General features: G+C 38.3%; 1 protein-coding gene across 1 annotated transcript in view; it reads right to left on the minus strand.

Annotated features, from left to right (window-relative positions):
- fat1b (FAT atypical cadherin 1b) overlaps positions 1–24312 on the minus strand; it is a 35039-nt gene continuing 10727 nt past the window's right edge. Inside the window, exons 5-27 of the mRNA XM_052575227.1 lie at positions 23982–24192; positions 22689–22828; positions 20850–21125; positions 20545–20755; positions 16372–20430; positions 14729–14925; positions 14401–14554; positions 13667–13900; positions 11156–11545; positions 10858–11066; positions 10198–10335; positions 9939–10082; positions 9604–9792; positions 7686–8487; positions 7436–7567; positions 6454–6605; positions 5344–5806; positions 4090–4243; positions 3885–3995; positions 3202–3803; positions 1896–2015; positions 1295–1346; positions 1–141 (exon numbers count right to left, since the gene is read on the minus strand). Coding sequence (XP_052431187.1) covers positions 1315–1346; positions 1896–2015; positions 3202–3803; positions 3885–3995; positions 4090–4243; positions 5344–5806; positions 6454–6605; positions 7436–7567; positions 7686–8487; positions 9604–9792; positions 9939–10082; positions 10198–10335; positions 10858–11066; positions 11156–11545; positions 13667–13900; positions 14401–14554; positions 14729–14925; positions 16372–20430; positions 20545–20755; positions 20850–21125; positions 22689–22828; positions 23982–24192 — 9120 coding nt within the window. The 3' untranslated portion in view covers positions 1–141; positions 1295–1314. The remainder of the gene's footprint in view (positions 142–1294; positions 1347–1895; positions 2016–3201; positions 3804–3884; positions 3996–4089; positions 4244–5343; positions 5807–6453; positions 6606–7435; positions 7568–7685; positions 8488–9603; positions 9793–9938; positions 10083–10197; positions 10336–10857; positions 11067–11155; positions 11546–13666; positions 13901–14400; positions 14555–14728; positions 14926–16371; positions 20431–20544; positions 20756–20849; positions 21126–22688; positions 22829–23981; positions 24193–24312) is intronic.

The following is a 24312-nucleotide window of genomic DNA, read 5'->3' on the forward strand; positions in this document are numbered from 1 at the left end:
CACCAGTAAGGTAGTCCATGTCGAGAATTTCTGGAGCAGTGTGCATGGAGGAGGGCATCTGCACAAATTCATACTGGAGAAAACCTTGGATCCCAGGAGAGTAGATATTCTGAAGACAATCTGAGCTATCCCAGTAATAACCTGTTTTGAGTCAGAAAACGACAATTTGGCACATTTATCGTAGATTTTTAAGAACTACTGTAGATTAACATATAGTTTGCATTTTAAAAAGCATTAGTCACCAAAAATGGTTATACACTACTGTTGATAAGTTTGGTGTCAGTTAGATTTTTTAATTGTTTAAAAAAAAAATCTGCTTTGCTCACCAAAGCTGCATGTTTTCTATTTAAAAAAATATGTTAAAACATAATTCATTCTTGTGATGTATTTATTTATTTTTTTTAGCAGCAATTACTCCAGTTTTAAGTGCCACATGATCCTTCAGAAATCATGTTGACTTGGTGCTCAAGAAACATTTCTAATTATTATCAGTGTTTATTACTATAGTACTGCTTCATATTTTTGTGGAAACATCTTTTTTTCAGGATTCTTTCAATAGAACGTTCAAAAGAACAGCGTTTATTTTAAATAGAAATGTTTTGAAAAATGATGAAAATATGATATAATCTTTTTTGTCACTTTAGATAAATTGAATGGATTCTTTGCTGAATACAAACTTTTGAATAGTAGTGTATATTGTCACATTCTCACAGCCACAAGTAGCTCCACAACACACGCATTTCAGTATAGCTCACATGTATCTTCAGACTACGGCATGCTTTGATAGTTCTGAGGCTCATTAATCTTAGACGTGTGAAAGATCTGAGCATGCTGGTTTGAAAGAGCTTGTTATAACTCCTCAGAGTTAAAGAAGATTAAACATCAAAGTGCCCCTGAGATCGATGCCAGTGCATCTTGTTATAGCCGATTCACAAGAACTTATCAAATTCACTCAGTTGTTCAGTGTAATCCAGTGCGCTAAAGCAATGGAGCATGCAAGAAGAGTCTAATAAATAACAACAAAAATGTGATTCTCAAGGTACAAAAGTTCACGAGAATCATCTGTTGATAAGTCAAGGAAAAAGAAAAAGGCATTTTCACACTTTGTAAGTTTTAAATACACATTTAAAATAGCTAAATGAATCTCTTCATTTTCATGCGATTAGTTTGGTCCATGCTAACTGTTGAGTAAATACACAATCAGCTGCATGCTGCCCTGCAGGAACTGAGTTAGAGTAACATACTCATGGGAAATGTTTAACACTCAACAGGACATGAATGTAACATCGTATACCTGTTTCTCACCATGTCAATCTATGTTTTGACAGGGTGTTTCACTTTGGAGGCTTGTAAAAGTAAAATACAAAGAAATCAGTTGTTAAATCAGATCTTACACTTTAACAAAGAACATTAGTAAAGACCCTATGTATTAAAAAATTCAAATAAAACCTAAAATATTACAGACACAACATAGATACATAACATATTGATATAGCCTAAATGTGATTCTTACTAGGTGTTCTGTAAAGCCACTATGAAATCATGTAAACATGATTAAGATCTAGCAAGACCTACGCATTATGAAAATACTAAAGCAAGAGTTCTAAAAGGGTTCTAAAAGCAGACATCTCAGGCATTTCTTGCTTTTCTTTTGAAGTCCAGTCATTCAGCATAACACTTACACTGTAAACCCCTTTGGATCTGTTCTGAATCTGTGCTCAGATTTAATCCATATGGAGGCTAAATTAATTACAGAAATAGCAAACATGCGTTTGTTGCAAATTAATACACCGGTGCACAAAATAAAACACATTTTTGTCTGGTCTGTGAATTTGTAAAAAATATTGTTAACTAAATGATAGTTTCAGATTTGTAGAATTGCTAGTACAACTTACTGTTGTCATCCATGACGTCTGCTTGGAGAGAGCTCATGGACTGCAGACCTCTATTTTCATGTGTAAAGGAAATACTGTCATCCTCAGCTGCTAAACAGGAAGTCAGGTCTAGGACTTTTTCTGGAAGAATGAATAAAAATAAGTAACAGTAAACAGCAATTCTGCAAAATATGAGAGTCTGCACTTTTCGTGACGTAATGCCGCTTCGACTGGCGGGTAGAAGTCTGCTGCAAAGCTTGGCCCAATGCAGGCTCGGCAGAAGTGCGGATCGTGGGTGCATAACAGCCACAAAGGGGACATTCACGAGCACCCTTCTGACCACTAAAATGACAAATGACACCCTATGGTCTCGTGGACTAAACGGACATGAGCACACAGCGGCCATTGTAAGACCGCAAGTGTACATGAAGTTTTTCATTAGGGACAAGGCCTTAGTTTCATTTTTCCAATGTGAAACAACGGCCCAGGCCAGTGTTGCCACCTTGTGGAACAATTGATAATTGCAAAACCAAGCCAATTTGCATGAGCGACCTATGTGTATAAAGTATGTGTGGTAACAAAAATCAGATGGTATGCATGCAGTACACGCATACTGTTGTGGTGAACTGTTGTGATAATGCCATTGCTTTAAAAAACTTGCACTTTGAAACCCAGTTTACAATTAAATAGCTACAACACAATACATAGGACAAATTTTGTTGTGTTGCAGCCTTTTTCTGTTGTGTTGCACTAATTTTGTTGTGTCGCGGCCTGTTTCTGTTATGTTGTACTAATTGCTTTATGTCGCAGCTTGTTTCTGTTGTGCTAATTTCTTTGTGCTGTGGCTTGTTTCCAATGTGTTGTGGAGATTTTGTTGTGTTGCGCACTACTGGAAAAACATACAAAGCACTATTGTGTAAATAAAAATTGTGGGGAAGTCGTGGCCTAATGGTTAGATGGTTGGACTCCCAATCGAAGGGTTGTGGGTTCTAGTCTCGGGCCAGACGGAATTGTGGGTGGGGGAAGTGCATGTACAGTTCTCTCTCCACCTTCAATACCATGACTTAGGTGCCCTTGAGCAAGGCATCGAACCCCCAACTGCTCCCCGGGCGCCGCAGCATAAATGGCTGCCCACTGCTCCGGGTGTGTGTGTGTGTGTTCGCTGCTCTGTGTGTGTGCATTTCGGATGGGTTAAATGCAGAGCACAAATTCTGAGTATGGGTCACCATATTTGGCTGAATGTCACTTCACTTTCACTTTTTCACTTTCAAATTAATGGCCAACACACTTTAAAAGACACCCATCTGTGGGTTCAGATTTCACTAACCATCATACTCCTCATCCCAGTCCATTTGTTGTATGGAATCATTTTTGGAGTGTGAATGGAACGCCTTGCGATGTGGTAGATTAGGGGCTACACTGCACACAGCCACAGTCTTCCTAAGACCAAAGAGTGGATCTGGCGTGAAGCTGCTGAACTCAGGCACAGAGCCTCGGTTGTTTCGACATTCTCCAGGAATGCTGGGCGTGTAGGAGATGGGTCGCACTGGGACCTGCGGAGGTGTGTCCGGGCACGATTCTTTTCGGGCTTGGTTGTATACGCTGGACCTTTGAATGTAAGAATCAACATCTTTGTACTTATCAAGTACTTTATCGCTCTTGTCAGGTTTGAAGGTTCCTTTCCACACTATTAAGAAAAACAACGTCAAAACAAAGATGGCTGTCAAGAAGGCCAGCATTGCAACCAGCTCTCCAATCCAAGAGTTCCAGGACGAAGATGCAACTTGGTTCCTCACTTCTGTGTCCATTTCACACAGTCTCCCACTGAATCCCACCAAACAGGAACAGTTAAAGGATCCATATGTGTTGACACAATGGCCGTCATTGAAGCAAGGCCTGTCCACACACTCGTCCACATCGATCATGCACCTGAAATACAATAATACTCTATCACACATACTTAGGAAAAGTACTATGATATGTTCACAAGGATGATAAAATCTAAAATACCTTTCTCCTTTGAATCCTGGTTCACACTCACAGATGGGTCCATCAAGACCGTCTATACAATGTCCACCATTCTGGCATGGATTTTCCTTGCAGTACGGACCTATCTGACACCTGCAATCACACACAGAGTTTTGGGCATACAGAAATTCTGTCCCATTGACAGATTTTATAATTAATAATTCACTGTTCATTGAAAGTGCAGTACCTTTGACCTGAGTAGTGGCCCCTGCATTTACAGTAGTAGTCCAGGTTATTCTGGATGCAGGTTCCTCCATACAGGCAGGGGTTGGAGTCACAAGGACTGATCTTGACCTCACAGTGAGTCCCAGAGAATAAAGTACTGCATTCACAGACATAGCCTGTGGGAATATCAGCGACTCAGCAATTCATTAAACCAGTTAATGTAGAGGTCAGCTAAAGGTATATATTGTACAGTGGAGTCTTAAAACACCAGCAAAATGCTTTATCTAATATTATATCTCTAGTAGGTCATTTGAAAAAGAATGGTATAGAATTATCTCTCTTTTAAATTTTATGGAAGCCCATTTCCTCCTTAGATAAATTAAATGTAACTGAGATAAAGTTTAAAATAAGAAGTACAGTCAAATTTTGACAAAGTCACAATTGTGACTATTTCTCAAACTGATAACTATACTACACATTAGTTTGGGGTTGGTTAGATTTTATTTACAATATTTTTGAAAGAAGTTTCCTATATTTACCGAGGATGTATTAATTTGACTAAATACGTTTAAATATATTTATATAAAAAATTTATATATATATATATATATATATATATATATATATATATATATATATATATATATATATATATATATATATACACTTTTTAAAATATATTTTAAAATGTTATTTATTCCAGTGATGGTAAAGCTTTTTATTATTGTTATTATTATCGAGGTATAAAACCGTTGTGTTGCACAATATTTTTTAGGAAACAAGATTCAAGATTTTATGATTAATATAAAGTTCAAAAGAACATTTTTTTTTTAAACAGACATATTCTGTAACCATTTAAAAGCCAGTACTGTCACTTTTGATCAATTCAATGAATTCTTTTTTTATAAAAATATAACTTTTCTTTAAATAGAAAAATAACAAAAACTACTACCCCCAAACTTGTGAATACAATGTCACTTTTTATCTCACAATGAGACTTTTATGAAAAAAAATTGGAGACATACATTTCTACATAAAATAATGTCACCATTGTGTTTGTTGTAGTTACCTTTTTGTACTCTAAGGCAGAAATGGGCTCCCATATCTTTTCACCAAACAAAGTAATTAATTTCGAGATAAGCATGAAGAAAATCAATATGGTCATAGACTATTGGACTGTATGGACAGTAATAAGAAAATGTATATGAATAATACATATAAAAAATGTTGTTTGCATTGATATTAATACCGATCCTGATAGTATGATAGAGTCTACCTCCACTCTGCCTCATTAAGCAGCTCCCTCCGTTGAGGCAAGGATTACTGGAGCAGTCTGGAGATGGGAAGAAGACACAGCCAGGAGACACTCCCACCATGTCCTCAATGGCAACCCCTAATGGACCACTTGAGTCCAAGGACAGTCTCTGTCCATTAAACAGCACAGAGTCCATGCAGCCCTGTAGGCTGTCTGACACAGGCAGATTACGCCTGAGTCTGGAAGCGAAGTGTTGAGTGCGTCCCCCCAGGACCACCTGGTCGCCCAGGCTGAGGCAGTGGAGGGGGCCGGGCGCGAGGCCTGATGCAGAATGGAGCTGATCCAGAACCAGCCTGGCATAGTTACCCTTCACCTCAAGTTCTGCCATGTGCCATTGTCCATCATTCACCAGGACGCTGTGCACAGAAACTGTAGCGAGACCCCAGCCGCAGTCAAACTGGAACTGCAGTCGGCCCTCCACAATCTGAGGAATACATGCAGTCAGTGTTAAAAGAAATATACCGTATTTTTTGGACTATAAGTCGCACCCGAGTATAAGTCGCATCAGTCCAAAAATACGTAATGATGAGGGAAAAAACATATATAAATCGCACTGGACTATAAGTCGCATTTATTTAGAACCAAGAACCAAGAGAAAACATTACAGTTTACAGCCGCGAGAGGGCGCTCTATGTTTTCAGTGGTAGACTACAGGAGCACTGAGCAGCATAGAGCGCCTTCTCGTGGCTGCACACGGTAATGTTTTCTCTTGGTTCATTTCTCTTGGTTCATGTCAAATTAATTTTGATAAATAAGTCGCACCTGACTATAAGTCGCAGGACTGAAAAAAAGTGTGACTTATAGTCCGGAAAATACAGTAATGGTAAAATTCACCATAAAATTCTTGCTATTAAAATACAGCTTTTTGTTGGTCTACCCTGGCTTAAAATTGTTTAGTTAGTTACTCTAAAACTAACATTAAACACCACCTTACACTGGTTTAAGCTATTTACAGATTTATCTAGGGACTTAACTGGTTTTATTAGGGTTCAGGTATATTGTTCTACACTTCTTTTTTTTTTAACTCAAACACCATGAAAATAAGGCATGATTTCATATATTCTTTTATACCTCTAAAATGCTGTGGCTTCTTCCTCTGGCAAGCATTACTGTTCCTTCTCTTGAGAGAGTTTTTAACTTGAGCGTGAGCTTAAGTTCTCTCATGCTTTCTCTCAGGCGATATTTAATGTAGCTGCTCTCACTAAATGTCATTGAAGATCCTCCTTACAACAGAAAGAAAAACAGACAAAATACAATTAGTAGCAAATTAATTAAAACATACAGATGACATTTAAGTTGGGATCTTGGTTGGTTTAGTCTGTTTCACACACCTTTAAAACTGGCTGTAATAATAAATGTCTTGCTAAATCATTTTAAGGAATGGAAAATTTTAAAAAATGTCATGCGCAGAATACCTAAACTAAAATTACTGAATATGTTTCCACCACAATATCATACTGCCTACACAAGCAAGACGTAGTAACTATATTAATCATATCTACAATAAAACTGTTATCAATTGGTAACGGTTTTAAAACATGAATGGCATTTTGGCAGAAATTAATTTTACCATTATTATGTCTTTGTAATAGTAAAATACACGTGTTAAACCCAATAATATCAATTACTTTGACAAAGAAGTATAACACGTGTGGTTGTGGAAGATAATTAAAACTGTTAAGACATTCTCCTTAAGGATATAATGGAGGATACCCCATTTCTCAGTTGAAGAAACTCAGACATCTTTAATCTTGTAGTTGATTTACTGTTTAACATCTCATAGATCCTGCTCTCTGCATTAATAATAAAAACACCCTTGTGTTAAATTATGCGTGTAAACACTGCTCCACCTAATGATTACATCTTCAAATAGCTGAAAGTGAAGCCTATATTATTGTATAATTAATGAATGTGTTTACAGTACGCATACTTTAACACTAAATGCTTGCAAATTACGTTTAATGAAGTGAGCAGGGAACAAATTAATCTGCACCTGTGATGTGTCTTTTAGATGACACTGTCTTCTCTGATAAGGAAATTAATTCACTGTTACCTGAGCATTTGACTTTGGCAGCACCTGTGCATACGCAGCTGTGTTTGTCCTCCTCAAAACCTGACACACACTCGTAGCCCTGAGGACATGGGCTGTTTTCACATGTGGTTATGTGCTTCAGGCACTTTCTGTCTGAAAATAGCAGGAGATTAGGGGGAGATTGTTTTCTGTGCTCACACACTGAATATTACAATTCATAACCACCAACTTTACAGATTGTTTCTCAGTTAAGGACCGTAACATTGCATACCTGTGCACAGGCATTTGGCTGTCATGTGGTGTCTGGGTGTGACATAGCTCACTCGGGCAGTGCTGTAGGTGGTCATACTGGTCTGGTTAAGCAGCACCACTCGTCTGCACACGCTGCCAGGACACTCAGAGCTTGAGCACTGACTATTCAAAACCCGCACTACATGTAGTCCTGTCATCTCTTTGATGGCTGCTCTGGAAGAGCTGAGCTTCTGAGAGAAGGCTTCCAGCGATCTTCCATCTCGTCCTGGTTTATCAAAGCACAGAAGAACATCCAGGCCATCGCCAGTTTCTGCAGGCTGTATACTGATCAACTGCAGGGCACCCCTGCGGACTCCGGCGACACTGCGCACCACTTTTTGGAGGTTTTTCCAGTGGTCCTGGATAAAATCTTCTGCAGCAATGCCAGCAAAGCGCACAGAAACAGAACTGTCCAGCATCTGCTCTGTGACCTGCAGCACATTCACTGTGACACTGGCTAAGGCTGAGAAACGTCCGTCACTCACTGAGACATTAAGCTGGTAATGACCCACGTCCAAGCCTCCGCGGGCCAACAATCTGCCATCCGTGCCAACGACGGAGAACAAGCTGTGTGACTGTGGCTCCAGACTGAATGTGAGTGTATCATATTCATCTTGATCTGTGGCGTGGACCTTGCCCAGCTTGCCTCCTAAATACTCATCTTCCAAGATCATGATGAAAACATCCAGAGAAACAACAGATGGAGGATACACACTCGTCTGTGCTACAAGCACACTGACAGATGTGACCGATGTCAGTGGGGGCCTTCCACTGTCAGACACCTGAAATTACATACTGAAGATTTTCATTTTCATTTTAAACTATGGTAAACTAAGGCTCATAATAATTTTTATAAATTACCCTTACAAACATATAATATGTACATATAATTATAATATTGTATTATAAAATATTTAAACTTTTAAAATATAAAAAAAATGTAAGCAATTAATATTTAAAAATTAAAATGTAAAAATCTACTAATATATAATATAACATAATATATCACTCCCACATGAATCTGATTTGGTGCACAAAAAGCATTTCTTTATTATAGTTTTAAATGGTAGATTGCTTAATATTTTTGCAGAAACCGTGATACTTTTCTTCAGGATATATATATACGGTATATATAGAATAAAAAATAACAAAATAAAAATAAAATTGAAATAGTTTATAAAATTACTTGTATGTCTTTACTGCCATGTTTGTTGATAATGCATGCATCCTTGCTGAATAACAAATATGATTATATTATATTATATTATATTATATTATATTATATTATATTATATTATATTATATTATATTATATTATATTATATTTTTAAGAACTGGAGAGGAAGAGATACAAGTATTTTTGCATGCTATGACACTTATTCAACACAAGAGGGAACTTTCAACACATGACTCTTTACAGATGTCCGCATCACATAGCACAATGAAATCTTCCCCTAACGGGTAGAATCAAAGACTTATTTATGTTTTTTGGTATTTTTTAGATATACATAAATAAGTGCTGTTTTCAGCCAAGAAAACAAGTCCATCATCCATAAATCATGCATAGTTTGTCCAACATGTCTAAGCCACGAACCTTGTCATGAGCTCAAAGTGTCTGCAGATCCTGGTTAACTACCTTGTATTATTTATGATGTCAGATGCATTTTTGCTTTGATTCAGTTGGTTGGTTGGGTTTAAGGCTATTATTTTTTAATTCTCAAAAGGAAAACGAATACTTAGGGAACCCTATTCTGCTAAAGTCACTGTTGCACTCTATCACTGAGGGTCCCCTGGCTATTTATTCGGGGCCCACCAGGGTCCATTTTGAGAAACACTGCTCTAATACTCTCCTGAAGGACTACTACAAAACAAACAATTGAAAAAAGCTCACTTCTCACCTGCACTTGAAGTATATGCTGACCCTTTCTCAATGGTCCAGCTGTCTTTACCACACCCTGCTGGTCTATGATGAAGGGACTTGTTTCTTCACCCTTCAAAATACTAAAGGAGAAAGGAGGCCCATTTTGGGGGGAGTCGTTGTCTGTCACATTGAGCTGTAACACAGCAGCACCTGAAGGCAGATTCTCCTACAAAACAGAGAAAGATATCCTAGAACCACTCCAAAAGAACTGAGAGATTACAACATCACCTCTCACTGAGAACTCAGGCATGGAGTAAGGAAAGAGCGTGTAGGATTTAATTTGCTCTACTCCATAGGAGAGTGCGGTCTTGCCTGGATGATGAGACTGTAGTTAGCCTGAGAGAAGACAGGAGGATTATCATTCACATCAGACACAGACATGTTGATTGCAGCACTGTCGGACTTGGGGGGATTTCCACTGTCGGATGCCACAACGGTCAGCATGTAACTCGCTACCTAATTTAACCGAAATGAAAAAAGGCAGAAGAGATGGAGACATCCTTGGCTTTTCCGAGGAATTAGGAACACTGTTGTCAAGGCCTGCGAAGATGTAATGAAGGAGGAAGATTACCTTTTCCCTGTCCAACTGTTGGGCCAGTCGCAGTTCACCCCTAACTGCATCCATGATGAATGGACACGTTTGGTTGTTGTTCTCAATGGAATAGTGGATTCGGTTGTTTAAAGGCCCATCAAAATCATTCGCAAGTACCTAAGGACAGGGATCATTACGCTTGATGAAAATCTGTTTATCTCACCTAAACCATATGCCACACATTTATATATTGGTGTAGCAACACAACAAAACATAATTTCATCATTTTAACTAGATTAATGTGGTGCCTGCTTACCCAGAACTAGCTGGCATAATGCCAGGGTGTTGTTCTGTGTGTTTTCAGTATCTTACTATTGAGGTCCCGAGATCTGGGACTTTTTCCAAGGTATGTGTAATTAATGAAGAAATAAATACTAACTCTAATATCACACAACGTCAAGATAGACGAATTTCTAATGATCTGCCTCAGTGGTCTAATAGCGCTCATCATGTCAAGATGTTTACGATGAGCAAACAAGTCAAAGAAGGCGGGTTTTATTGTTCACTGCTGAGTCAAATTCCAGTTTAGAGAGAACCTGAAACATAACTGCCATGCATTCTGCAAAACATAACTGCCTACCCTATAAACCACTTCAAAGATACGGTGCAGTTTAATGCAAACACATGCAAAACACTTACCGTCAGCACTGTGCTCTCGAGTTTGGCGTCCTCACTGACTACAGCCGAGTAGATCTTCTGGCTGAACACGGGGCTGTTGTCATTGATGTCAAGGAGGTGAATAGTAACAGTAGCTATGGCACTGAGCAACTCTTTTCCTGTGGCCTTCACTGTCAGGAAGTGCTGAGGAGAAGCCTCATAGTCCAGCGGCTCCATCACAAAGATGTCACCTGCAAACATAAAACATTCACTAGATCCCCAAAGCCACAGTAGAGTCCTGTTTGAGTCGCATCATCAGAGGGGAAACTGTGTGTGTCACCTGTCTGTGAATCAATTCGGAAAGCTCCTTGCTCATTGCCGCTGGTGATAGAGTATGTTGTCTGGGAGGTCAATTCCCGGTCCCTGCTTGCAGCAAAGACATTCAAAAGCTTTGTCCCTACCGTAACATCCTCAGGAATTGTGGAAACGTATTCCCTATGCTCAAACGCCAGTGGACGGTCGTTAGCGTCCAGCACTGTCACCACCACAGAGCTGAGAGAGGACAGTCTATGAGGAGAGCCATGGTCTGTCGCTCGTACCCTCAGCACATGTGTGGCCTTCATCTGTCTGTCCAGAGACCTTTCTAAACTGATAATTCCTGAGCTCTCCTCGATTGAAAACAGACCCCCGGCAGAGTCCTCAAATGTGTAACGTATTTTACCGTTCATCCCTGGAGATAAAGAAACAAGAAAGAATATTAGGAAAGGTCAGTTCTGGAGGTCTGCATTAGATTTCTGACGGCCCATATTAGATTTGTGGCAGCATGGGACTCTGGTGGATGCAGCCTGCTTTAGAGTATTTATTTATTTTTATGGTTTATATAAACCATTTATGGATGGTTGTTTAAATAGCTTAATATGCCAAAGCTGTGATGTTGTGGGCTGTATAAGAGATGTGGGCTCCCACCACTGGAACCATTAACTTTAAAAAATATCTTGTTAAATTAACAATAAAAAAATTTAAAATAAAAAAAATGGCCACGTGTGATGAAAAAGACATGATGAATTAGGGTTCATTGTAAGTGGCCTGTCCATAAAAAACAAAATATGGTAGCATGTGCACTTGATCATAAACACAAAAACAAAAAACTATCAGGGTATTAAAAATATTAAAATAAATATGAACTAAGTAACAGAAAGTGTAACACGAAACATCATAATGATGATGTACAAAAATAATGATTTAGCTTTACACAGTAAATTATGCTAATTCACAGATTTTACTCTGTTTTACTGTAAAATTACATGTGATGTTAAACTATTAACAGTTTTTCACTGTATATGGTCAGGCAACTTACAGTTAACTTGGTTAAAAGGTTTTACTATGGCATTTTTACAGTTCTTCTCTGAAAATAACAACAATAATAATAATAATAATAATAAACATTTAGTTTACATTTTACATTTTACAGTGCTGCTTTGCTGCTTTGCTTTGCAAAAAAAAAAAAGTTGACCAGATCATTAGTAAATTGTTTAACTAGTTTATAGGTTGAAGTGTTATTAAAATGAAAGTTCTAAATGTTTTACAGTATATATCATCTCAAAGGACCCATCCAGCATGTGTACTTTTGAATAAAACTTTTGGCAACAGCAATAGATCTTGCACTTATTGTAAGAGAAACAGTGATTTCTGCTCTTTGTTATTAAATTAATAATATTTCATGACAAAAATGCAGCCTTAAATAAAGGCAGAGTAAACAAGTTCAAACATTGGACTTAAATTGAGTAGAAGTTGGCAGAGGAATATCATTAAGTCATGAGTGGGTTGACATGATAACATTCTGAGACTGTCCGGACTTGCAACAAAACCCAAGGGATGCAAAAAAAATCGAGCCTGTTCCTCTAGTCTGTTTCATGTCATAGTGGGGCGGGAATCGGGATGGCATAAATATGATCTGATTGCTTCTTGTTTGGTTAATTTGCAGTTTATATACAAATACATACTTGTTCATATGCTCATTAGTGCAATGAGAGCAGACCTTGTTGTTGGTGTCACCCGGTCGTCCAGCCTAATTGCTGTTGACTAATTAACGCCTATGAAAATGCTACGATGACAGCTGAGTTGAATTGGAATTAATCACTTCACAATCTCCCCTCCAATCAGCAAATGCTCACGAACACATCTTGTTGATGGTAATTTCTGAAAGAAGCACTAATTACAAGACACCCATCCCGGTAGTTGTTTACTTTAGTTATTAGTGCCCACAATAGTGTTTGCAAGACAGACGGACCTTCAAGTGACCGAGCTTTAAAGAGTAATGATGCGCAAGAGAATTGAAAGCTTTGCCGTAACTTCATCAAGACAAGCATCTCGCCATCTTCTAGTGTTGAGACTGAAGCCCAGATGGACAGAAATAATTGAAATGTTACAAATTTGGAGATCAAACATGCAACCGGCACTTGAGATGTTATAAAGAGAATAAAAAGTGATCTGAACTTTCATTCAGAAGCAAATAAAGAATATCTGCAGAAAATAAGACCACTGCAAGAAAGTAACTGTTAACTTTGCAGGAAGCAAAGACAATAGTGCACGAGGAGCAAAGATTATATTCAGCTATTCCATTATCAGAGAATTCTACACCGCTGAGTGAAGATGAGAGTGATGAAATGTCACACAGAGCAAAAGATGGCACAGACTAATAACTACTGATGCAACAACTGCTTCAATCAAGATAACACACTGCTGGAACAATGGACTACAATCTAACAAATTCTTCATGATTGTATGAGGGAATTTGCACAAACAAGGTTACCAAACAACAGAAATGATAATGCTGAAAAGTTTTTCATACCAATATCTGCATCGAAGGCCTCTAGTCGTGCCACGTATGTCCCAGGTTGTGTATTATGAAAAATACTAATGTGATGTTGGTCAGATGTGAATTTGGGGCTGTTGTCATTAACGTCATCGACGGTGATGAACACAGAAGCTTGGCAGAAACGATCGCCTCCGTCCACTGCACGCACAGTTAAGTTGTACACCTCTGTCATCTCTCTGTCCAGGGTAACCAGTGTTCTCACTGCCCCTAGAAGACAAACACGAATATATACACTACTATTGAAAGACAAGGGTCAGTATGATTTAAAGAAATTAATACCTTTATTCAGCAAGGATTCATTAAACCGATCAAAAGAGACCGTAAAGACATTTTATAATTTTACAAAAGATTTCAATTTCAAGTGAATGCTTGAACTTTCTATTCTTTAAGGGATCCTGTAAAAATGTAATTGTTTCCTTGCCACTGTCATGTTTGGCTTTTTCACTTTTTGGGTGGTTTTAATAGACCGTTCTATGTAAAGCGAATTTGGAACAATAGGTATTAGAAAAATTGCTATTCACATTAAAGACTGGATGCATTAAAGTCGATACGGATCAGGACTGATAAACACAAGGCTGTGGGCTTGAACCAGGCAAGGAATGATCGATGAGCTACTGCCATTGTGTCCTTGAATCAGACACTTAACCTCTTGCTTTAGATAAAAATGCAGGCTAAATGGCTTTATATTTCCCATTTGCTCATTTCACCTGTTTTGGCATCAATTGTGAATGATTCAGCTCCACTGCCACTCAGCTGGTACGTGATTTCCGCATTTGACTGGATATCTGCATCAGTGGCTGTGACTTGAAGAATTTGTCTTCCAACAAGAGCATCTTCAGGAATAGTTTGAGTATACACATCCTGAGAACAAAAGTGGCTTTTAGTTTAAACTGACATTGCAGAAGTCAGTTTGTTAAAAATAAATTCTTTCAGAAAAATGTGTCTATGTGAAATGTTTCTAAAATGTATTAATTAAAAGTTCTCTGCACAGTTCGGACTAAAGATCTCAGGGGCTAATGAATATAAACATCATGCCTTCTCAAAAACAGGACTGTTGTCATTTGCATCAAGGACACTGATCTCCACTGTAGCCTTTGTCTCAAAGGTTCCATCGGTGGCTGTGATGTTTAAAAGATAGAAATCTCTCTCCTCCCTGTCCAGGGTTTTGCTGACAGCGACCACCCAAACACCATCTGTGTGCCTCACATCAAACAGGCCCTGCGGGTCTCCACCTGAATATATTAAACAAGGAAAAATTAACTTTGGTCTAATCAGAAATATTTAATAGGGAATTTAGCAGTGAAATCATCATGCGTTTAGCATCGTTTTAAACAGCTTGGGGATTCATTGTATTTCTAGCTGCATACAAGATACTAATCAGGCAATGTAATGAAACTGAGGACAATAACAAGATGCTCTGAATATCTCTAATCAGCTTCTGTATAATACAGAACACTCATATACATATCATAGATTATTCATAACATCCAGCAATTGAGTTTCTGGAGTTAGCTCTGTAATGTCTTTGCTAACTATCCAAAAGTTAATAAATAGTAAATACTTCACAAAATTACCATGTTGAAATGAAAATACCAGTTTCATTAAAGGAATAGTTCACCCAAAAATAAAACTTTGGTCTGTTCCTCACACAAAGTTATCATATGGCTTAAGACAAAGTGTTTTCAAACTGGTTCCAGGGAAATTTAGGCGGTCAAGAAGGAAAAAGGTATTTTTAAGGTTGGCAGGAAAAAGGGATAGTTTACCTAAAACTAAAAATGCTGTTCATGATATTTAACTCACAATATAAACATCTTAAATATAACTGTCTTTATATTTAGCCAAGCGTTGCTTTGGATGACCAATGATTTGATGAACACTGTATGGTTTGATTACTGGGTCTGAACTGTATAGACATTCTTCTTTTTATATTACAGGAACAAACATTTCATTATGGATGCCTGTTTCCGCCACTGAATAAAAAATGAAAAAAGGCAATTGTGACTTTTTATCTCTCACTTATGACTTCTTTTTGCACTGGGAGTTTACATCTCGTGATTGTGAGATATATACTCGCAATTCTGACTTTTTTGTCTCATAATTGTGAGATATAAACTCGCAAATCTAACTTTTTATTTTTGAAAATGTATCTCTCACAATTAAGATTTTTTTTTCTAGAAAGTGCGAGTTATAAAGTCCAAATCTGAGGGGAATTTATAAAAAAAATTTCAGAACTTTGAGTTTGTATCTCACAGTTCTGACTTAATAATTTGCAATTGTTTGCTATAAAGTCGGAATTGGGATATGTAAACTCAGTTTTGGGAAAAAGTCAGAATTTTAAGTTTGTCTCTCGTAATTCTGACTTTATTTCTCAGAACTGCAAATTGTTTTCTCAGAATTGCACGTTTATACCTCACCATTCTGACTTCAGTAACTCGCAAGTGCAGGTTTATATCATCAACAAAAAATCCAGAATGGCAAGATGTAAACTCGCAATTGTGAGAAAAAGGTCAGAATTGTGAAATAAAACATTGCAACTTCCAGTTTGTTTTTTTTTGTCAGTGGCAAAAACAGGCTTCCATATATCACATAGTATGAGGGAGAGTAAATTATGACATTTATGGTGATCTCTTAAATCGTATTAATCTTACTGGTTTCGCTTAGTAGCATGGACGGTGTACCTGTGATAAAGCAGCTGAACCTCCTGTTGACCTCCTCGCTGTCAGAATCAGTATAGCTAAGAATAGTGACAACAGTGCCTGGTGTGGATTCATCTTCTCTCACAGTGCCTTTAAAAACTGCTTCAGTAAATAAGGGAGGGTTGTCATTTGTGTCCACAACTGTCACTTCTACAACAGTAGTGCCTGTCATCTGTAGCCCTTGGGCTCTGTCTGTGGCCAGCACTGTGATTCGATATCGCTCTGTCGTTTCTCTGTCTATCTCTTTGAGGGTGGTTATCCAGCCCGACTCACTGTCCACTGCAAACATCTCCAGAACGTCGGACCGCTCCTGGATTCCATGCAGAGTATAAGTGACCTGACCATTCAGCCATGAATCCAGATCGGTTGCCTTGACCTGCACTACAGAAGTCCCTTTCGGTAGGTTTTCAACAATATATGACTGGTAGGGGTAGGACTCAAACTGTGGGCTATTATCATTGACATCCTTGAGATGGATACTCACATCTATAATTGAGACAATTTCCATGCTATCCTCAGCATCTCTGACCTGTACTGCAAGCTGGTACCATTTAATAGTTTCATAGTCTAGTCTTTTTGTGAGTGTAAGCTTTCCAGTACTGCTGTCAATAGCAAAGACATCATCTTTGTTACTCTCAGGAGTGTTCCCGCCAACAAGGCTGTAGATCACAGGCCGCTCATTCTCGGTTTGGAAGATATCCATCTCACTTCCGACAGCCAGGTCTTCTGAAAGCTCCAGCCACAGTGACGGCTCTGCAAACTTTAGGATTGATGTTTCAGGGGGGGCTATTCTAATTGAAACAGGAATAACAGATTGCCTTGGTGGGCTTCCAGAATCTTTAGCCTTCACAAGTAAGGAATAAAGGCCATTCTCCAGCCCAATTAGACTCTCCTTTGTGACAATTGCACCACTAAGTGGATGAATTTCAAAGTGCCCTATATCAGAGTCAATAGTGTAAATTATATCAGCATTACTTCCATCATCTTCATCTACTGCAGATGTTTTTATCACTGTCGTACCGCTGGTAGAGTCTCCTGGTACAGTAACTTTATATTCTGAAAGCCTGAATTTGGGTGGATTGTCATTCACGTCAGAGAGAGTTACAAGAACAGTACAAAAGCTTAAACGACCACCTCCATCTTTAGCCATTAAACTAATGCTAATTATTTTCTCCTCAGGGTTTTCTCTGTCAAAACTCTCTACTGTGTGAATCTGGCCATCATCGTTGATGGTAAATTTATCCCTGGCGATATCATTTACAATGAAGAATGTCAATTGTCCATATATCCCTGGGTCTTTGTCAATGGCTTCAACTTGTCCAACCAACGTACCAACTGGAGAGTTTTCAGCGAGCTCAATAACATACTCATCCTGGGTAAATGATGGGCTGTGACTGTTCTCGCCCATCATATAGATGTTTGCCTCAGCAGTACTTCTAAAAACACCATCAGTTACTGACAAAATTAAGCTGTATAAGTGCTCAAGAGACTGCTGGCTTAAGTTGGCAATCACAATTTCTCCACTTGATGCATCAATGGCAAAGATATTGTTGTCATTTCCAGACAAAATAGCATACTCAAGCTGACTGGTTCCATAGTTGTCAGCATCATATGCTTTAACACAGGTCACAAGCTGCCCTGGAGAAGTAATTTTGTTTATTGTGGCATTATAAAGCTGGTGTGCAAAAACAGGTGGGTTGTCATTAAGATCTGTAACATGTATGATCACTTGGACCTCAGCAGACAGCTGAACTACTCCATGGTCAAGTGCTTTTACAATAAGTTCATGCTGTGATTGGGTTTCATGGTCCAATAGTCCTGCAGTCCATATGACTCCACTCTCAACATCTATTCTGAAGTGATCTGAAGTGTTTCCATCCTTTTCATACAACTGATAAAATAGAATTGCATTGCTTCCCGTGTCAGAGTCCATGGCTACCACTTGTAGCACAGAGGTTCCAATTACAGCAGATTCAGAGATACTGATGTTATACATTGCCACTTCAAATTTGGGTGCATTGTCATTGACGTCTTCCAATATGATATCTACAAAAACATCAGAGTTGGCACCTGTTAAATAGTCTGTCGCCTGGACGCATAACCGATATGCAGGATGAGCCTCATAATCCAATGGCTGGATGACTTCAATGAGTCCTGAATTGAAATCAATGTAGAACTGATTGAATGGGTTTCCCCCACAGATGATGTAGACCGTACGAGGGCCTGCAGATTGATTGGCTACGACTTGCAGTACAGATGTACGCACTTGCACATTCTCAGGGATTTCAAGCTTGTAAAAAGGTCTTTCAAACATTGGTGTAGCTTTGTTTACCACTGAAATAACAACCTCTGCTTTTGAAAACAGTTGTGGTTCACCTCCGTCTTGTGCGGTGATGTTAATGACGAATTTGCCAATGCTTTTAAACTCAAGAGGTCTCTTAAGAGAGATTTCTCCAGAAGGGCTTACCTGAAAATATTTATCATGCCCTTTCAAATGGTACGTAACCTTTGCGTTTCTGCCGATATCTTTGTCCACGCTGTTCACCTTCCTGAAAACCGAACCCACGGTTTTGTCAATTGGAACAATGACGTTATACGGCTGATCTACAAAGACGGGGGCATTATCATTCACATCTTCAATGTGCACTCTCACAAGCACATGGGCAGTACTGTTTAACCTTGGCTCTTTTGTAACCTCCACAAAGATTTCGTACAAATCCTGCTCCTCACGATCAAATGGAATGCCTGTGGAGAAGAGGACTCCAGATGTGCGTCCCATTTCAAATTTGCTGTTAGGGTTGAGAATAGAATAAAACAAAGGCTCATTGACTCTATTTCCAACCACAGTGAGGATTGCCAGGGTTTTCTTCTCCGCTGAGTTTTCCTGCACATAGGCGGTGAAAATTTCCTGAGTAAACTTAAGATTGTGACCTTTATTTTCTTTAACACTGACTTTAATGGTTGCAGTGCCAGTAAAGCTTCCATCAGAGACTTGGACTGTCAGTCTGTACCTGCTCCGCAACTGTGTGGCATTTTGCACAAAAATATCCCCTGAAGTTGGATCAAGCTTGAATTTGTTCCCTATGTTGCCATCTAAAAGTTCAAAGCGCAGTTTGGTGTCTGGTAGTGAGTCCTCATCTGTAGCCTTTACTGTTGTCACTTTAACTCCTTTGTAGGTTGGAAGAAGGAGTGTTGTCTCATATAAATCCTGAGTGAATTTTGGAGCACAATCATTGATGTTAATGACGTGTATAGTCACATTGGCAGTGTTTCGCGCAAACAAACGTGGCATTCCAGTGTCATGGACCTGAACTTGGAAGAAAAACACCTTTTTCTGCTCGTAATCCAGAATGCTGAGAGTTTGAATAGCTCCGGTCCCAGAATCGATAGAAAAATAGTTATGAGCAATTGGCTCCACAATCTCATAAACAAGCCTGCCGTTTGCGTGCTGATCTGCATCTGTTGCACGAATAACAAGTGGAACATTCTGAGAAGTTAGAACTACACTTCTTACAATGGCTGACTCACTGATGAAGCCAGTGAATTCAGGTTGAGTGAAAACAGGAGCATTGTCATTTTCATCCTTTAAGTTAATATTTACTGTGACACTGCTTGACCTTTCAGCCATGTCTGACCCTTGCACAATCAGTTTATATGACGAAAGGGTTTCAAAGTCCAGCTTTTTCCTTGTGATGACAGCACCAGAGTTTGGATTGATGTCAAATGCGCTTTTCACATTTCCTTCTTTGATCTGATAGTAGATGGTTGATTGACTGAAGGCTGAAACTAAAGTTACAAAACTCCCAACAGGGACAGATTCACTGACTTCAGCTGATTTTGAACTGAAGGGAAACTTTGGCTTGGTATTATCCGAGATAGTGACCGTGATCTTGGCGGTTGTAACCACACTGAGAGGCGGTTCTCCTTTATCTGATGCTTTAATTACCAATTCATACCGGTCTTTGTATTCATGATCAAGTTCTCTTGCAACTGTTACAATGCCTGAAGAATGTTCAATTTTGAAGGAATTTCCATGATTTCCTATACCATCAGAAAGAGGGAATTGATTATCTCACTGGCAATTTATACAGCAAGCCTATCTGTATAATAATACAGTTTTGATAATAGTGCAGTGTTAGTAAAGCTGTGCTGTACCTGAATCTATGTTGTAAAGGATTTCAGCATTTAGGCCTTTGTCTTTGTCCAGAGCAGTGACCTGTAACACAGATGAACCAATCGCAGCTGTCTCAAACACACGGGCAGTGTGCTGAGAGCTGGTGAACCATGGTGTATTGTCATTACTGTCCTCCACATTGATGATCACTCTCACAACATTACTCTTCACAGGTACACCTTGATCCCTAACCTGAAATAATATGACATACTGTATTTTAACAACCAGCTGCAGTTTTTCTTCAAAAACTTAGTGTAGTGGACAAAGAAATCATGCATGGCCTTACCATTACTGTGAGGATGTGTCTGTGCATGGCTTCATGGTCCAGTTTTTCAGTAGTGTATAGAAAGCCTGTTGCAGGATCAAGACGAAACTTCTTCAGGCTGAATAAGTCTGTGCTGCTCAACAGTGTGTAGGATAATTTGTTCTTCTCATCTTTATCTGTTGCATTTATTTCCAGTATCTTCATACCAGGCTGAGTTTCCTCTGAAATACTTATCTCATATTGGTTTTGTCCAAACTGGGGGCGGTGTTCATTTGTGTCAATAACTTGAATTGTAACCTGTTTAACAAATCACAATCCACACAGTTAAATATGGCATATATGCATCTATTATAACATTTTAAAGCCCTACCATTTCATATTTAATTCACACATTTCTACAGTCTTTAAATTACACTCAGTTTACTATAAGTTTATAATTTTTACCAAGTAAATGCCTTTTAGCTTAATTATAAAAACATCCCCCTTCAGGTCTTTTTGCTTAGAAATTTCTATTGCGTAAACATAAGAATAACTTTTATTTTATTAGTGATATTTCAAGATGAACACTTACTGGACTAAAGCAACTCGATACAGCATTTTTAGTCAAAATAATGTGAAAATGAACAGTACATGTACATGAGGCAAAAAATTCTGACTACTATTGTCAGGCTTTATAGGGTTAACACATATTGTGTTATATTATATAAAAAGTGATATATATATATATATATATAGTGATATATAGTGATATAAAGTTATTATACTACATTATATTATATATTATTTCTTGTAGTAACCATAGTGGCAGTGAGATCAGTTGAGAGTCAAATAGGAAAAATTTGGCTGCTCTTAAGGAAGTGCTTTCTTCAAAATCATAGAATATGTCCAAAATCCACATTTCATCATACTGTAAAAACATTCATGTTTTTGGAGAATGTGTTTACCCAAGCAACCAGAACATAGGGGCACCCAGTGCATATTATTTGTCCTGAGACACAAATTTATGAAATTCTGTAATTCACACAGACCCTGAAACTGCCCACAAGTAAGAAGCCCATTATGGGATGACAAACTGTACTGAGTGCAATCTCCTGGAGGGCATGCTCTCTGCAACAGGAGCGATGGGCTGAGGGCTGAAACGGAGCTCTCTTTTAAAACATTACTCCCTCTCACATCATTCTTTGCCTCTGGGTCTGCTCATACTGATGGATGAGTCTCGCACTGTGACCTGATAAGGCTGGCTGGCTTGGCTGATACATGCAGGTATCGCCCAAGGAGAGGTATGCTCACACCATGACAAAAGGACAAAGGCAACCTGTACATTAGAAAGACAGCCAGAGAGCCTGACTCCAGCCAAGTCTAGTATTTCAGTATGTAGGAGGAGGGTACATTCCAGCTAGGTGAGTTATCATGTTTTTGACATGAAATTTAATATGTTCTATTGAGATTAAACCTGATCTTTCGATTTGGAATGTCACGTGTAGCAAGACAAAGAAATGAAATGGATACAACTAAAATCTGTAATTCTTTATTTTTGGGGATTTTTTTTTAGAAACGTGATCAAGAGGTTAAGATATCAAGCGTTTAGGGAAAAGCAAAATAATATGTTTGCTTTCTGAGAAATTTGAATCTGTCATTCATTGTGTGGCATGTAATCTTGTTCATTTTAAATGGTTTTTGCAAGTTGAGCAGTGACGGGATGTAGCAACAAAACAATTATCCTGTCACAATACAGGTGCACGCGCTTTGTCAAAAGCAAATATGTGCATCATTTTTCTTATCCCCCATCCATTATTCAACAGCTCCAATTTTATAAATACATGGGCAATTTCTTGGTAAGTGCCATTAAAGACAAAACACCTCAGTGCTGATAGATCTTGTTCCATCTGTTGCTTCAACAGTGAGGTTGTAATTTGACTGCCGTTCAGCATCTAGAGCGCCAGCGATGATGATTGTGCCACTTGCCCTCTCCACGTCAAAGTGGCTGTCAGCGTTTCCACCTGTTCATAAAAATACAGACAGCGGTCTCATTTTAACGCTGTTCACTAACAGGTGTCATTTTTGCATAATATATCATCTGCATCAGCTATTAAAGTAGCAAACATCCAGAGAAGGTAAATAATGTGCAAGATCTCTCCACAGAATGCAAATTCTGAACTCTTTCTGAAAGATGTGATAGGAAAAAATTCAAGAGCTGCAAGAAAAACAAGAAGGGATATTTCTGTTTATCAGCAGATACCTGCTGTACAGTTCAGGTCACAAGCCATCTGAAGGATGTGAAAAACCTCTTTAACATGTGTGACTCCTTGTGAAGAAAGAGAAAAACAGGAAAAGCAGAGGAGGCAGACAAGAAGGTGGCAGAGGGGAAAAAAACATTTAGTTAGCTGAAAGCTGATTAGGGCAAAATCAAGGTTGGGTTACTGAAGATCAAATAAACATTGAACTCTAAAGAGCTGAAACATCAAGAATGACTACAGATGACTAAACATTGTATTCATTGCTTTCTTTTAAATGAGTAATTCACTCAAAAAAATGTATTTCCATTTATTCACCCTCATACAATTCCAATCCTAATATTGTTCTGGCTTTCAAAGTTAAATGGAGAAATGTACCATTTTTTTTTCCTTCATGTAATTGCTGTGAATGAGAACTAAGGCTTTAAAACTTCAAAAAGCAACTTAAAAGTGATACGTGATGTGTGCATGATTTCTACGTGATACTGTTTGTCTTCTGAACCCATACATTTTTTATGAGAATTTGACTGGAGTTTAAATAAAGTGCAAAATCCAAAAAAAAAATTACTCACCCTCACGTCATTCTAAGACTGTATGAAATATTTTGAAGAGCGTTGGAAATCAAACAACACTGAAACTACCATAGTTAATAATAATAAATTGACTAGCATAGTATGGATGCAAAACAGCTGACATTATATAAAATACATAATTTTGTATAGATATAAACCAGTACAGGTTTGAAGCAATGATAGCATGAAATAGAGAAGACCACCATACTCTTAAAAAATTCTCCTGTTGTGCTTCACTGAAGATAGAGAGTCATATGGGTTTGGAATCACATGAGGGTGAGTAGATGACAGAATATTCAATTTGGAAATATCCTTTTAAGGCTGATTGTAGAGCTTTAGATCTTTACCTTTGATTTTAAACCATACAGGGGACTCAAGTGGCTGAGCGCTGATGACTCCCACCATATGGGCTACTGGATCATTCTCCATCACAGAGAATGAGAGTGGAATCTCCTCAAACGCCAGCGGTTGTTTAGCCAGCTTAGGCTTTGGAATCCAATCAATGTGCAACCGACAGATGGATGACTTTGAAGGCCTTCCACTGTCTGATGCTTTAATCTGAAAAAGAGCATTGTGAGTCTTTTCTCTTGTTTCTTGACATAGTGTACCAAAAATGGCAAGAACCTATTTTTTTAAGAGGATATACTGTTTTTTAAAACCTGTATTTATTTTAGGAAA

The sequence above is a fragment of the Carassius gibelio genome, chromosome B14 (assembly GCF_023724105.1).
Source record: "Carassius gibelio isolate Cgi1373 ecotype wild population from Czech Republic chromosome B14, carGib1.2-hapl.c, whole genome shotgun sequence".
Taxonomy (NCBI): Eukaryota; Metazoa; Chordata; class Actinopteri; order Cypriniformes; family Cyprinidae; genus Carassius; species Carassius gibelio.